Here is a 13553-nt window from a genome sequence, read left to right as displayed (position 1 = left end):
AAAAAAAGTACACATAGGAACAATTTGCATATGAACATTTTATAGTTTTATACATGAGTTCGCACCACTTTGAAGACACATTTTTTAAAAACGCACTTACGGTTATCAATACTGTATTGCTGATATTAAGCAGTGTTGGCCCCAAATTGTCTTCATTTAAATGATGACAGAACTGAATGCATTGTGTTTGGGGATACTGACGGCTGGCTTTGGCACCTTGTCTTCAAAGCTTAGTTCAACGGTCAGAAACCTGGGAGTGACCTTTGACCTTTGATCCGAGGTCGGACAAACAAATGAACAATGTCGTCAGGACTAGTTTTTTCCAGCTGCGTCTCCCGGCCAAAGTTAAAATGTTTTTAAGTCGTCCACGCCCTAATAAGTTCAAGGTCAGACTAATGCAATGCGCTTTATGTCGGCGTCTCCCAGTGTCAACAGACGTGTGCACATCACTCCTGTTCTTAACTCCCTCCAACTGATTTTAAACTTTTAATGTTGGTTTTTAAAGCTCTTAACGGCCTCGCCCCGTCGTATTTATCTGAGCTTTGAACAGTCCTGGTAGAGCTCTGAGGTCAGCAGATCAGTTTCTGCTGGAAGTGCCCAGGTCAGAATACAAACCCTGGGGTGAGCGAGCCTTTTGATGACATTTACTTTGATTTAATAAGTATTTAATAAGTAATTTATACGTACCTTCTTGGTTGGATGTGTGGCAAAAGGAATGACAATTTCTCATAATACTTCCATTGCTTTTGCGTGCCGCCCGCCGATCTGCTGGGGAGGGGTTTCTTTTGGGTTCTTACAAATGTATCTCTTAACCCCTTCCACTTGGTTTTACATGTGTCAGCTGAAACAAAGGAATAAAACATGTTCACATATAACTTATATTCATTTGCTTCTTCCCTCACAGGTACATGGCTTCTGGGGACTCACGAGGCAGTCTGGCCCATAGCTACCGCCTGGGCCACACTGCAGTAAGGAACTCAGTGCACATGGTGTGTGCCGCCACTGAAAAAATCATGATGAGGAGGTTCCTACCCAGACCGACACAACACACTTGGGAGGAAGTGGCTGACGGCTTCTGGAAGAAGTGGAATTTTCCAAACTGCCTGGGAGCAATAGATGGGAAGCATGTGACCATCAAAGCCCCACCACTGACTGGGAGTCAGTATTTAAACTACATAGTGCTTTTGGCACTCGTGGACTCGAACTACAGGTTCAGGGTCATTCAAGTGGGGGACTTTGGAAGGCCCGGTGATGGCGGTGGATATGCTGGCTCAGCTCTGGGGACAGGAATGGAGACCCAAACACTTGATGTTCCACCCAGCAGGGGGCAGAGAGAGGGGGAAGACATGCAGTAAAGGGCCGCTCGGTGCGGGACTCGAACCGGGGCCCGCTGCAGCGAGGACTATAGCCTCTGTACATGGGGCGGCTGCTTAACCCACTACGCCACCGACCGCCCAGAGACACATTTTCAATAGGTAGGTAGAATGGTAATACATATTTATAGACACCTTTAATACCACAGCTGTGGGAAATCTTTTCCAACTATTTTTTTTTCTTCCAGAAAGTTTAAAATAAAAACAAATGGTTGAAAGTACAAAAGTTTAAAAGAAAACTAATATTTTAAAGTGGTTAAAAATGTTCAGTAACTTTGCACTGATCAGGAGAGGGCAATAAATAGCCTATGTAATGTGCTATATTAATAAATATCAAACATTTTACAGATACTCAAAGGTAGTTTCTGTAAAGTTTATTTTAAATCACATTTTTATAATCTTAATTTGTAGTTTGTACTCACCATCCACTCCTACAACTCCTGCAATTAAATGCCACGTTCTCTCCTTTCTTGCATTGTCCTTATAAAAAGGATGTGTTGTGTCATAAAGGATGGTATGCTGTTCAACTTCAGCAATTAGTCCCTCGTTGTACGTGAACCTGTGTGACCCTTTGACCGACTGGCTGCTGTAGCTTCCACCTCTGTCACCTTCCACTGTTTCCTGGCTGTGTTGCTCTCCTTCCCCAGCAGGAAAATCATCTTCTTCCATTTTGACTTCCACTTTGATTTGTAAATTAGTAAAAATCAGTATGTATGTATGGGTTATAGCACACAGAAATAGAGACAAATCACATCTTTAACAGACAAAATAAACATATTTTCTGTGAACAATGTCACCAAACCATATGTCCTCTTCTCAGTTATTATGGTGACTACATCATCAGTCAATCATCCGTGGCATCAAGGATCATAAACCCACGAATTGCTGCAGTAGCTGAAAAATGTGCACACATTATGTTTAGTGGATAATGACCTTGTATGTTCTCGACGCTCTCCTCCTCAACCTTCACCTCCGGCTTGGTCTCTTCTCTATCCTCATCGGCTGTGAAGTCAGACATGTCACGACTCGTGTCTGAAGTCTCTTCAGCTTCGAAGGGCTCGACTTCTGTGGATTATGGAGGTTATTATTAATGGAGGTGGATTATCATCTTCATCATCATCATCATCACCACAGTCCTCAGCTGCTTCTGCACATAAAAAATTAGATCCAGAACTTTTACGTTCTATACCAATCAATACAAACGAAGAAACAACGGTTAACAAAGCATGCAACGGTCTCACAACCAAACAGGATGCTAACTGTTTGGGCAGGCTAGCAGCGCTGCAGTTATTTCACCATTAGCTGAACAATGCCACGGGTCTATTAACCCAACAACACACGGTTCAGCTCAGCCTTTTCAATATGACTATAAATGTAAAACGCAAAACTATCACTGAATTATTTCTACGTTTGTTTCACGCCTCAAGCAGTCCTTATTTAGCTAACCCTCGTTAGCCTAGCATTTGCTAAAGTATGCCAATTCTTGCAGAAAATATGCATGTTTAACGCGCCACGATGGTTGTTCATGCAGGTCCTGCCATAGATATGTATAGAATGGCTAGATGTGTTACGTCTGAGTCGGCCATCTTACCACAGGGTGAGATGTCTGGGAGACGGTCAAACCTGAGGTAACCATAGTTACGGTAAGTGATCTGCTCTGACGCCATTACTCTTATCTCGCAGAAATCTCCACGATTTTACATACTGAAAGACCCTGTGCGATATTTTATTTATTCGGTTATCTGTGCAATAATTCACGTCACTACTGTGCAATATCTTATCTATTTATGGACTATGTGCATACAATGTGTAATTAACACAAGTGTAGTGCAATATGGGCAATAACTCAACCATAGTGCTATAACTTATTTTATTTAACTCTCTTTACTTTGTATATCTTGTATAGCCTATATTCTTTTTCACACTTTGTTTTAGATTATTCTATATTAATTATATTTTAATTATATATTATATTAATTATTCTATATTATACAGTATTTTAGATTTATAGAGATCCTATGTGTGTGTTTGGAGCTACTGGGGACTTGACTTTCCCTGAGGGAGTCATCCCAAGGGATAAATAAAGTTGAGTCATGAGGCAAATAAATGTGAAATATTTACGTTCACATTCCCTGGGGCTCCGGGACCGAAACGTAGTCAGTGCTGATGTAGCTGCCGGTGGAAGGGAAATGCCAGGCGTGCTGGAACTATCCTCAGACCCCGATAATGACTGAGGGGTGGGCGACCTTTCTTCTTCCTCCTGGTGTATCAGGCTCAAGTTGCCTTTTGAACTATAGAAAAAAAAAAAGTACACATAGGAACAATTTGCATATGAACATTTTATAGTTTTATACACGAGTTCGCACCACTTTGAAGACACATTTTTTAAAAACGCACTTACGGTTATCAGTACTGTATTGCTGATATTAAGCAGTGTTGGCCCCAAATTGTCTTCATTTAAATGATGACAGAACTGAATGCATTGTGTTTGGGGATACTGACGGCTGGCTTTGGCACCTTGTCTTCAAAGCTTAGTTCAACGGTCAGAAATCAGGGAGTGACCTTTGACCTTTGATCCGAGGTCGGACAAACAAATGAACAATGTCGTCAGGACTGGTTTTTTCCAGCTGCGTCTCCTGGCCAAAGTTAAAATGTTTTTAAGTCGTCCACGCCCTAATAAGTTCAAGGTCAGACTAATGCAATGCGCTTTATGTCGGCGTCTCCCAGTGTCAACAGACGTGTGCACATCACTCCTGTTCTTAACTCCCTCCAACTGATTTTAAACTTTTAATGTTGGTTTTTAAAGCTCTTAACGGCCTCGCCCCGTCGTATTTATCTGAGCTTTTAACAGTCCTGGTAGAGCTCTGAGGTCAACAGATCAGTTTCTGCTGGAAGTGCCCAGGTCAGAATACAAACCCTGGGGTGAGCGAGCCTTTTGATGACATTTACTTTGATTTAATAAGTATTTAATAAGTAATTTATACGTACCTTCTTGGTTGGATGTGTGGCAAAAGGAATGACAATTTCTCATAATACTTCCATTGCTTGTGCGTGCCGCCCGCCGATCTGCTGGGGAGGGGTTTCTTTTGGGTTCTTACAAATGTATCTCTTAACCCCTTCCACTTGGTTTTACATATGTCAGCTGAAACAAAGGAATAAAACATGTTCACATATAACTTACAGTATATTCATTTGCTTCTTCCCTCACAGGTACATGGCTTCTGGGGACTCACGAGGCAGTCTGGCCCATAGCTACCGCCTGGGCCACACTGCAGTAAGGAACTCAGTGCACATGGTGTGTGCTGCCATTGAAAAAATCATGATGCAGAGGTTCCTACCCAGACCGACACAACACACTTGGGAGGAAGTGGCTGACGGCTTCTGGAAGAAGTGGAATTTTCCAAACTGCCTGGGAGCAATAGATGGGAAGCATGTGACCATCAAAGCCCCACCACTGACTGGGAGTCAGTATTTAAACTACATAGTGCTTTTGGCACTCGTGGACTCGAACTACAGGTTCAGGGTCATCCAAGTGGGAAACTTCGGAAGGCCCGGTGATGGCGGTGGATATGCTGGCTCAGCTCTGGGGACAGGAATGGAGACCCAAACACTTGTTGTTCCACCCAGCAGGGGGCAGAGAGAGGGGGAAGACATGCAGCAAAGGGCCGCTCGGTGCGGGACTCGAACCGGGGCCCGCTGCAGCGAGGACTATAGCCTCTGTACATGGGCCGGCTGCTTAACCCACTACGCCACCGACCGCCCAGAGACACATTTTCAATAGGTGGGTAGAATGGTAATACATATTTATAGACACCTTTAATACCACAGCTGTGGGAAATCTTTTCCAACTATTTTTTTTTTCTTCCAGAAAGTTTAAAATAAAAACAAATGGTTGAAAGTACAAAAGTTTAAAAGAAAACTAATATTTTAAAGTGGTTAAAAATGTTCAGTAACTTTGCACTGATCAGGAGAGGGCAATAAATTGCCTATGTAATGTGCTATATTAATAAATATCAAACATTTTACAGATACTCAAAGGTAGTTTCTGTAAAGTTTACTGAAAATCACATTTTTATAATCTTAATTTGTAGTTTGTACTCACCATCCACTCCTACAACTCCTGCAATTAAATGCCACGTTCTCTCCTTTCTTGCATTGTCCTTATAAAAAGGATGTGTTGTGTCATAAAGGATGGTATGCTGTTCAACTTCAGCAATTAGTCCCTCGTTGTACGTGAACCTGTGTGACCCTTTGACCGACTGGCTGCTGTAGCTTCCACCTCTGTCACCTTCCACTGTTTCCTGGCTGTGTTGCTCTCCTTCCCCAGCAGGAAAATCATCTTCTTCCATTTTGACTTCCACTTTGATTTGTAAATTAGTAAAAATTAGTATGTATGTATGGGTTATAGCACACAGAAATAGAGACAAATCACATCTTTAACATACAAAATAAACATATTTTCTGTGAACAATGTCACCAAACCATATGTCCTCATCTCAGTTATTATGGTGACTACATCATCAGTCAATCATCCGTGGCATCAAGGATCATAAACCCACGAATTGCTGCAGTAGCTGAAAAATGTGCACACATTATGTTTAGTGGATAATGACCTTGTATGTTCTCGACGCTCTCCTCCTCAACCTTCACCTCCGGCTTGGTCTCTTCTCTATCCTCATCGGCTGTGAAGTCAGACATGTCACGACTCGTGTCTGAAGTCTCTTCAGCTTCGAAGGGCTCGACTTCTGTGGATTATGGAGGTTATTATTAATGGAGGTGGATTATCATCTTCATCATCATCATCACCACAGTCCTCAGCTGCTTCTGCACATAAAAAATTAGATCCAGAACTTTTACGTTCTATACCAATCAATACAAACGGAGAAACAACGGTTAACAAAGCATGCAACGGTCTCACAACCAAACAGGATGCTAACGCTTTGGGCAGGCTAGCAGCGCTGCAGTTATTTCACCATTAGCTGAACAATGCCACGGGTCTATTAACCCAACAACACACAGTTCAGCTCAACCTTTTCAATATGACTATAAATGTAAAACGCAAAACTATCACTGAATTATTTCTACGTTTGTTTCACGCCTCAAGCAGTCCTTATTTAGCTAACCCTCGTTAGCCTAGCATTTGCTAAAGTATGCCAATTCTTGCAGAAAATATGCATGTTTAACGCGCCACGATGGTTGTTCATGCAGGTCCTGCCATAGATATGTATAGAATGGCTAGATGTGTTACGTCTGAGTCGGCCATCTTACCACAGGGTGAGATGTCTGGGAGACGGTCAAACCTGAGGTAACCATAGTTACGGTAAGTGATCTGCTCTGACGCCATTACTCTTATCTCGCAGAAATCTCCACGATTTTACATACTGAAAGACCCTGTGCGATATTTTATTTATTCGGTTATCTGTGCAATAATTCACGTCACTACTGTGCAATATCTTATCTATTTATGGACTATGTGCATACAATGTGTAATTAACACAAGTGTAGTGCAATATGGGCAATAACTCAACCATAGTGCTATAACTTATTTTATTTAACTCTCTTTACTTTGTATATAGCCTATATTCTTTTTCACACTTTGTTTTAGATTATTCTATATTAATTATATTTTAATTATATATTATATTAATTATTCTATATTATACAGTATTTTAGATTTATAGAGATCCTATGTGTGTGTTTGGAGCTACTGGGGACTTGACTTTCCCTGAGGGAGTCATCCCAAGGGATAAATAAAGTTGAGTCATGAGGCAAATAAATGTGAAATATTTACGTTCACATTCCCTGGGGCTCCGGGACCGAAACGTAGTCAGTGCTGATGTAGCTGCCGGTGGAAGGGAAATGCCAGGCGTGCTGGAACTATCCTCAGACCCCGATAATGACTGAGGGGTGGGCGACCTTTCTTCTTCCTCCTGGTGTATCAGGCTCAAGTTGCCTTTTGAACTATAGAAAAAAAAAAAAGTACACATAGGAACAATTTGCATATGAACATTTTATAGTTTTATACACGAGTTCGCACCACTTTGAAGACACATTTTTTAAAAACGCACTTACGGTTATCAGTACTGTATTGCTGATATTAAGCAGTGTTGGCCCCAAATTGTCTTCATTTAAATGATGACAGAACTGAATGCATTGTGTTTGGGGATACTGACGGCTGGCTTTGGCACCTTGTCTTCAAAGCTTAGTTCAACGGTCAGAAACCTGGGAGTGACCTTTGACCTTTGATCCGAGGTCGGACAAACAATTGAACAATGTCGTCAGGACTAGTTTTTTCCAGCTGCGTCTCCCGGCCAAAGTTAAAATGTTTTTAAGTCGTCCACGGCCTAATAAGTTCAAGGTCAGACTATTGCAATGCGCTTTATGTCGGCGTCTCCCAGTGTCAACAGACGTGTGCACATCACTCCTGTTCTTAACTCCCTCCAACTGATTTTAAACTTTTAATGTTTGTTTTTAAAGCTCTTAACGGCCTCGCCCCGTCGTATTTATCTGAGCTTTGAACAGTCCTGGTAGAGCTCTGAGGTCAGCAGATCAGTTTCTGCTGGAAGTGCCCAGGTCAGAATACAAACCCTGGGGTGAGCGAGCCTTTTGATGACATTTACTTTGATTTAATAAGTATTTAATAAGTAATTTATACGTACCTTCTTGGTTGGATGTGTGGCAAAAGGAATGACAATTTCTCATAATACTTCCATTGCTTGTGCGTGCCGCCCGCCGATCTGCTGGGGAGGGGTTTCTTTTGGGTTCTTACAAATGTATCTCTTAACCCCTTCCACTTGGTTTTACATATGTCAGCTGAAACAAAGGAATAAAACATGTTCACATATAACTTACAGTATATTCATTTGCTTCTTCCCTCACAGGTACATGGCTTCTGGGGACTCACGAGGCAGTGTGGCCCATAGCTACCGCCTGGGCCACACTGCAGTAAGGAACTCAGTGCACATGGTGTGTGCTGCCACTGAAAAAATCATGATGCAGAGGTTCCTACCCAGACCGACACAACACACTTGGGAGGAAGTGGCTGACGGCTTCTGGAAGAAGTGGAATTTTCCAAACTGCCTGGGAGCAATAGATGGGAAGCATGTGACCATCAAAGCCCCACCACTGACTGGGAGTCAGTATTTAAACTACATAGTGCTTTTGGCACTCGTGGACTCGAACTACAGGTTCAGGGTCATTCAAGTGGGGGACTTCGGAAGGCCCGGTGATGGCGGTGGATATGCTGGCTCAGCTCTGGGGACAGGAATGGAGACCCAAACACTTGTTGTTCCACCCAGCAGGGGGCAGAGAGAGGGGGAAGACATGCAGCAAAGGGCCGCTCGGTGCGGGACTCGAACCGGGGCCAGCTGCAGCGAGGACTATAGCCTCTGTACATGGGCGGCTGCTTAACCCACTACGCCACCGACCGCCCAGAGACACATTTTCAATAGGTAGGTAGAATGGTAATACATATTTATAGACACCTTTAATACCACAGCTGTGGGAAATCTTTTCCAACTATTTTTCTTTCTTCCAGAAAGTTTAAAATAAAAACAAATGGTTGAAAGTACAAAAGTTTAAAAGAAAACTAATATTTTAAAGTGGTTAAAAATGTTCAGTAACTTTGCACTGATCAGGAGAGGGCAATAAATAGCCTATGTAATGTGCTATATTAATAAATATCAAACATTTTACACATACTCAAAGGTAGTTTCTGTAAAGTTTACTGAAAATCACATTTTTATAATCTTAATTTGTAGTTTGTACTCACCATCCACTCCTACAACTCCTGCAATTAAATGCCACGTTTTCTCCTTTCTTGCATTGTCCTTATAAAAAGGATGTGTTGTGTCATAAAGGATGGTATGCTGTTCAACTTCAGCAATTAGTCCCTCGTTGTACGTGAACCTGTGTGACCCTTTGACCGACTGGCTGCTGTAGCTTCCACCTCTGTCACCTTCCACTGTTTCCTGGCTGTGTTGCTCTCCTTCCCCAGCAGGAAAATCATCTTCTTCCATTTTGACTTCCACTTTGATTTGTAAATTAGTAAAAATCAGTATGTATGTATGGGTTATAGCACACAGAAATAGAGACAAATCACATCTTTAACATACAAAATAAACATATTTTCTGTGAACAATGTCACCAAACCATATGTCCTCTTCTCAGTTATTATGGTGACTACATCATCAGTCAATCATCCGTGGCATCAAGGATCATAAACCCACGAATTGCTGCAGTAGCTGAAAAATGTGCACACATTATGTTTAGTGGATAATGACCTTGTATGTTCTCGACGCTCTCCTCCTCAACCTTCACCTCCGGCTTGGTCTCTTCTCTATCCTCATCGGCTGTGAAGTCAGACATGTCACGACTCGTGTCTGAAGTCTCTTCAGCTTCGATGGGCTCGACTTCTGTGGATTATGGAGGTTATTATTAATGGAGGTGGATTATCATCTTCATCATCATCATCACCACCACCACAGTCCTCAGCTGCTTCTGCACATAAAAAAAATTAGATCCAGAACTTTTACGTTCTATACCAATCAATACAAACGGAGAAACAACGGTTAACAAGGCATGCAACGGTCTCACAACCAAACAGGATGCTAACGCTTTGGGCAGGCTAGCAGCGCTGCAGTTATTTCACCATTAGCTGAACAATGCCACGGGTCTATTAAAGATGAACTGAAACGAATGTTCATCTATCATTCAAATGAAATTTTTTTCTTTTTCTAAAACCATCAATCCAACTTGAACTAAATTTTCCGGGCATAAGTTGTTAAAACAGCCATTTAAAAGTGTGAATTATGTGGCCTTTGGTGCGAAATTGGCCACGTGACCGTGACGTCATAGGGTTGACTCCTTTATTTGCTAGTATGGCTGGCTGCGAAAACAACATACATTAGATGGACTTATATCTCATAAAGGAACCAAAATTCTGACACAAACATCAGCAGGTCGAAAGAACACACCTCTAACATTATGTGGAAAAACGTTTGTTGAATTTAAGCCACACAAATCGATTTAATATCTATATTGTAGAGGCTCTCTGCACCTCCCGTATGGGTAATGGAAATGAAAGAAAGTTACCATTTTCGGCACAGGATCGGCGGGCACAAAACAGCCATCGCTCCTACTACACGCTGATTATTATTAAGATGTTATCAATCAAATGACACAATAGTGTATGTTTGCTGTGGTAAACTGGAAAAGATTTGAACATGCCGGTTTGGCAGATATGGCATTCTGCTGCGCTGTCTTTGACACGTTGAAACCTAACGAAGTGGCACTTTGAAATCCAGCCACTTAAAAAAAAACGTATGTGATAATAACGTGGTTTTAATGTAAGCTTAATAAACAATGGCGTTATCCCCATTATTATGCAGACAATTTATCGATCAACCAGCTACATCCTTAGTTAATTTTGTTTATGGCAACGGTTGACAAGGAGGGAAGATGCTTTGCCTTGACGCAGGCTCAAGAGTATTTTACAGGAGTGAGGTCGCGCGTTCATGTTTTTAAATGAGTAATTGGGTGGTATTTTGCTATTATTACACGATTTAGTGTAGGCCTACGCGAAATATGCAACATCGCAAAAATATGCGACATATTGATTACCTGAAAAAAGCTGGAAGGAAGGACTGATTATAGTCTACATTTATAAGTTTGGTTAGGAGTAGGCTACAAATCAATAAGCTAAATGTAATACTTAGAAATCCCCAGAATAATGCTGAATACATATCTAGAAGCTGAACAAATTTACCTTCAAAATATATCTAAATTAAATGGTAAGGTAGCCTACGTCACAGGAAGCCAATAGCAGTGGTCGACACGTGCCTCTCAGAAGCGAACATTATTATATGTATATAAAAAACAAGTCCAGTAATGTCAGATCTGGAAATTTCCAAAATAAGTGAAAGGAGCGGTACAGATAGTGAGTCTGAGGAGTCGGACTATGTTGTGGGTGCCTACCAGGATGAGCCGTTAGCCCTACCGGGCGAAAACAAGCGTCGACAACAAGAGGTCGACGAGGATGGCATTTCAGTCGTGGTGCTTGGCCACTTTCTCCACCGTACTGTTCTGACGCGTGTACGTTGTCATCCTCAAGACTTGGTGGGTTCCTAGAGACTAAGATCTCGCGGACAGCCTGTGTAGACACAGCTTGAGTTAGCCCACATGTAATGTTCAAATAATATCTGCATAACAAAAGATTGAGTAATCAAAGCGATATCACTAAAACACTGTATATATGCAGTAATTTCACCATCGGATTTAGGACTTTTCCTGTTAGCAATGAAAACTTCGGCCCCTGCATTTTGTACGTTTTAGCCAGCAGCCAGGGTTCTAGCTAGCGCAAACTTGCGTCACGGCCCGCTACGCTATAATTTTGGACCGCTACGCTTATTTTCAATACAGCGTAACGGCATTTTGTCTGTATTTATTTGTACAATAACGCCAGATCAATGCCATTTTCACCTTTCTGACAAACTTGACACATTTTTCGCGATGGCAGCCAAGAAAGGTTGTGCTGCCTGTCAGTACAAACGCAGACGAAACTGTTGCTCCAGGCAGAGGCACTCCGCGTCCGCGGCTCCTGAATCTCTGGTAAAGGCTGATTCATACTCGGCGCAAACGCCCAACTGTTCTGGCTCGAGAACCATTAATGACGTCATCGAAAGCGCCAGCCCCTTCACAGTTCCTTCAGCTCATAAGCGCAGTTTGCGCCGAGAATGCGTCACATTTGCAGTTCTCTCCAGACCAGCGAGCGTCACTGTTGAGGAAACTAGCTGAAAAGCATACGAAGAAAGCATACACAATGCCACCTGTGGTGTCACGTCAGCAGAGGCTGGCACATCTGATGGAATGAATTTACTCTGGGTGTAGAACTGTATATGCATCTCAGAGCTAAGCGGCTGCGGCAAAAACAGAAGAGAAGGTGGAATGTTCGTCCTTTGCAACAAGATGAACTTTGTCAAACGTTGTCCCAGTGTAACTTCATAGACGTGTCGTACAGATGTTTGTAGAGGCGCATCCTCTCGGTCACCGCGGTCTCTGCAGTGTTCATTTTTTCTTTTTCTTGGTCAGCTGTTTCCGGTTGAGCTCGCGCGAAGTCAGAAAAAAAAGTTGTGTGCGCGCCCTTGCGCCGCGCGAGGATTTTCTAGCTTGCGACGGGGGGGCGTGGCGGAATTTTGGGACACGTGACCGTTTGCGCCATTTGCGACCAGCTAGTATGAGCGAGGTTGCGCCGAGTATGAATCAGCCTTAAGAGTGCTCCATAGCCATGGTTACTCACACACGCAGAAGCGCACACGTATTCGCCAGAAATCATGTTAGAATAGCTGCAGCCTATTTTAACCCGTCCCTATTTGAAGTAAGCAAAAACGGTCAAGGTTGCTGTGCTTTTTCAAAGCTTCTTACATACAATATGTGATGAGCTGATCAGGTTATCATTTAAGCTGAACGTGCAGTTGACTTGGCGCTCGAGAAAAGAACAGAAAAAAGTCCTCTCCACGAGGCGCGATTGACTGAAGGCGCTAGCATGGTTGCCGCGTCTGTTACGGCGGTGGTGGATCGTGACGTCAAAATGACGTTTCAGGCCTGGCGCTTGCCTTGAAAAGACGGCGCAGCGCGTTGTCGTGCACCAGTCGATTTTTGTAACTTGGCTGCGCTGAGAACAACGAACCGGATGGACCGATGTACGTTTGTACAGGCAGCTGTACGAAACTGCAGTGAAACAGCACAGGGAGGACGTAAACTCCCAAAACTGGTGGACAGAGATGGGCAGAACTTTGGGGAAAGAGGGAGAGTTCTGTAAGAATGTGTGGAAGAAGCTACGGGACAGATACGTGAAGGCAAAGAAGAGGGCAGAGACTCTGTTCAATGAAGCTTGTGACAACTGGGCAAAAATGGCCAAGAGACGCTTAAACGTATAAAGAGGTTGCCTGCCTTTTTACCTCTGTCAAGGAGGTTGTGTTTATGGTTGCGTTGGTTTGTCTGTCTGTCATCAGGATAACTGAAAAGTGTGTAACTTTAATAAACATTTTTTTTAATCTCTATTCCTGGTTATGTCTAGTTTTAATGTCTTCTGACAAGGTCCGTTATGAAGGTAACACACTGCCAAAAGCAAAGATGGGAACATCTACCATTAAGACTTTATTGTTTTTAAAGTACAATTTC

General features: G+C 42.6%; 1 protein-coding gene across 6 annotated transcripts in view; it reads right to left on the bottom strand.

Moving 5' to 3' along the window:
• LOC142387995 (uncharacterized) overlaps positions 1-13553 on the bottom strand; it is a 35329-nt gene that overhangs the window by 6450 nt on the left and 15326 nt on the right. For 5 of the 6 annotated variants that reach the window (XM_075472805.1, XM_075472808.1, XM_075472807.1 and 2 more), the window contains 9 exons: positions 8033-8186; positions 7165-7334; positions 5987-6118; positions 5476-5733; positions 4362-4515; positions 3495-3664; positions 2307-2438; positions 1796-2053; positions 688-841 (listed from right to left, as the gene is read on the bottom strand). In XM_075472805.1, the coding sequence (XP_075328920.1) occupies positions 688-841; positions 1796-2053; positions 2307-2438; positions 3495-3664; positions 4362-4515; positions 5476-5733; positions 5987-6118; positions 7165-7334; positions 8033-8186 (1582 nt within the window). Of the gene's footprint in view, positions 1-687; positions 842-1795; positions 2054-2306; positions 2439-3494; positions 3665-4361; positions 4516-5475; positions 5734-5986; positions 6119-7164; positions 7335-8032; positions 8187-9144; positions 9403-9655; positions 9788-11348; positions 11524-13553 lie in introns of all 6 variants that reach the window. The other variant, XM_075472811.1, reaches the window with a different exon arrangement.

The sequence above is a fragment of the Odontesthes bonariensis genome, chromosome 9 (genome assembly GCF_027942865.1).
Source record: "Odontesthes bonariensis isolate fOdoBon6 chromosome 9, fOdoBon6.hap1, whole genome shotgun sequence".
Lineage (NCBI taxonomy): Eukaryota > Metazoa > Chordata > Actinopteri > Atheriniformes > Atherinopsidae > Odontesthes > Odontesthes bonariensis.
Note: the sequence above shows the minus strand (reverse complement) of the source record. Positions and strands in the feature narration are given on the sequence as shown.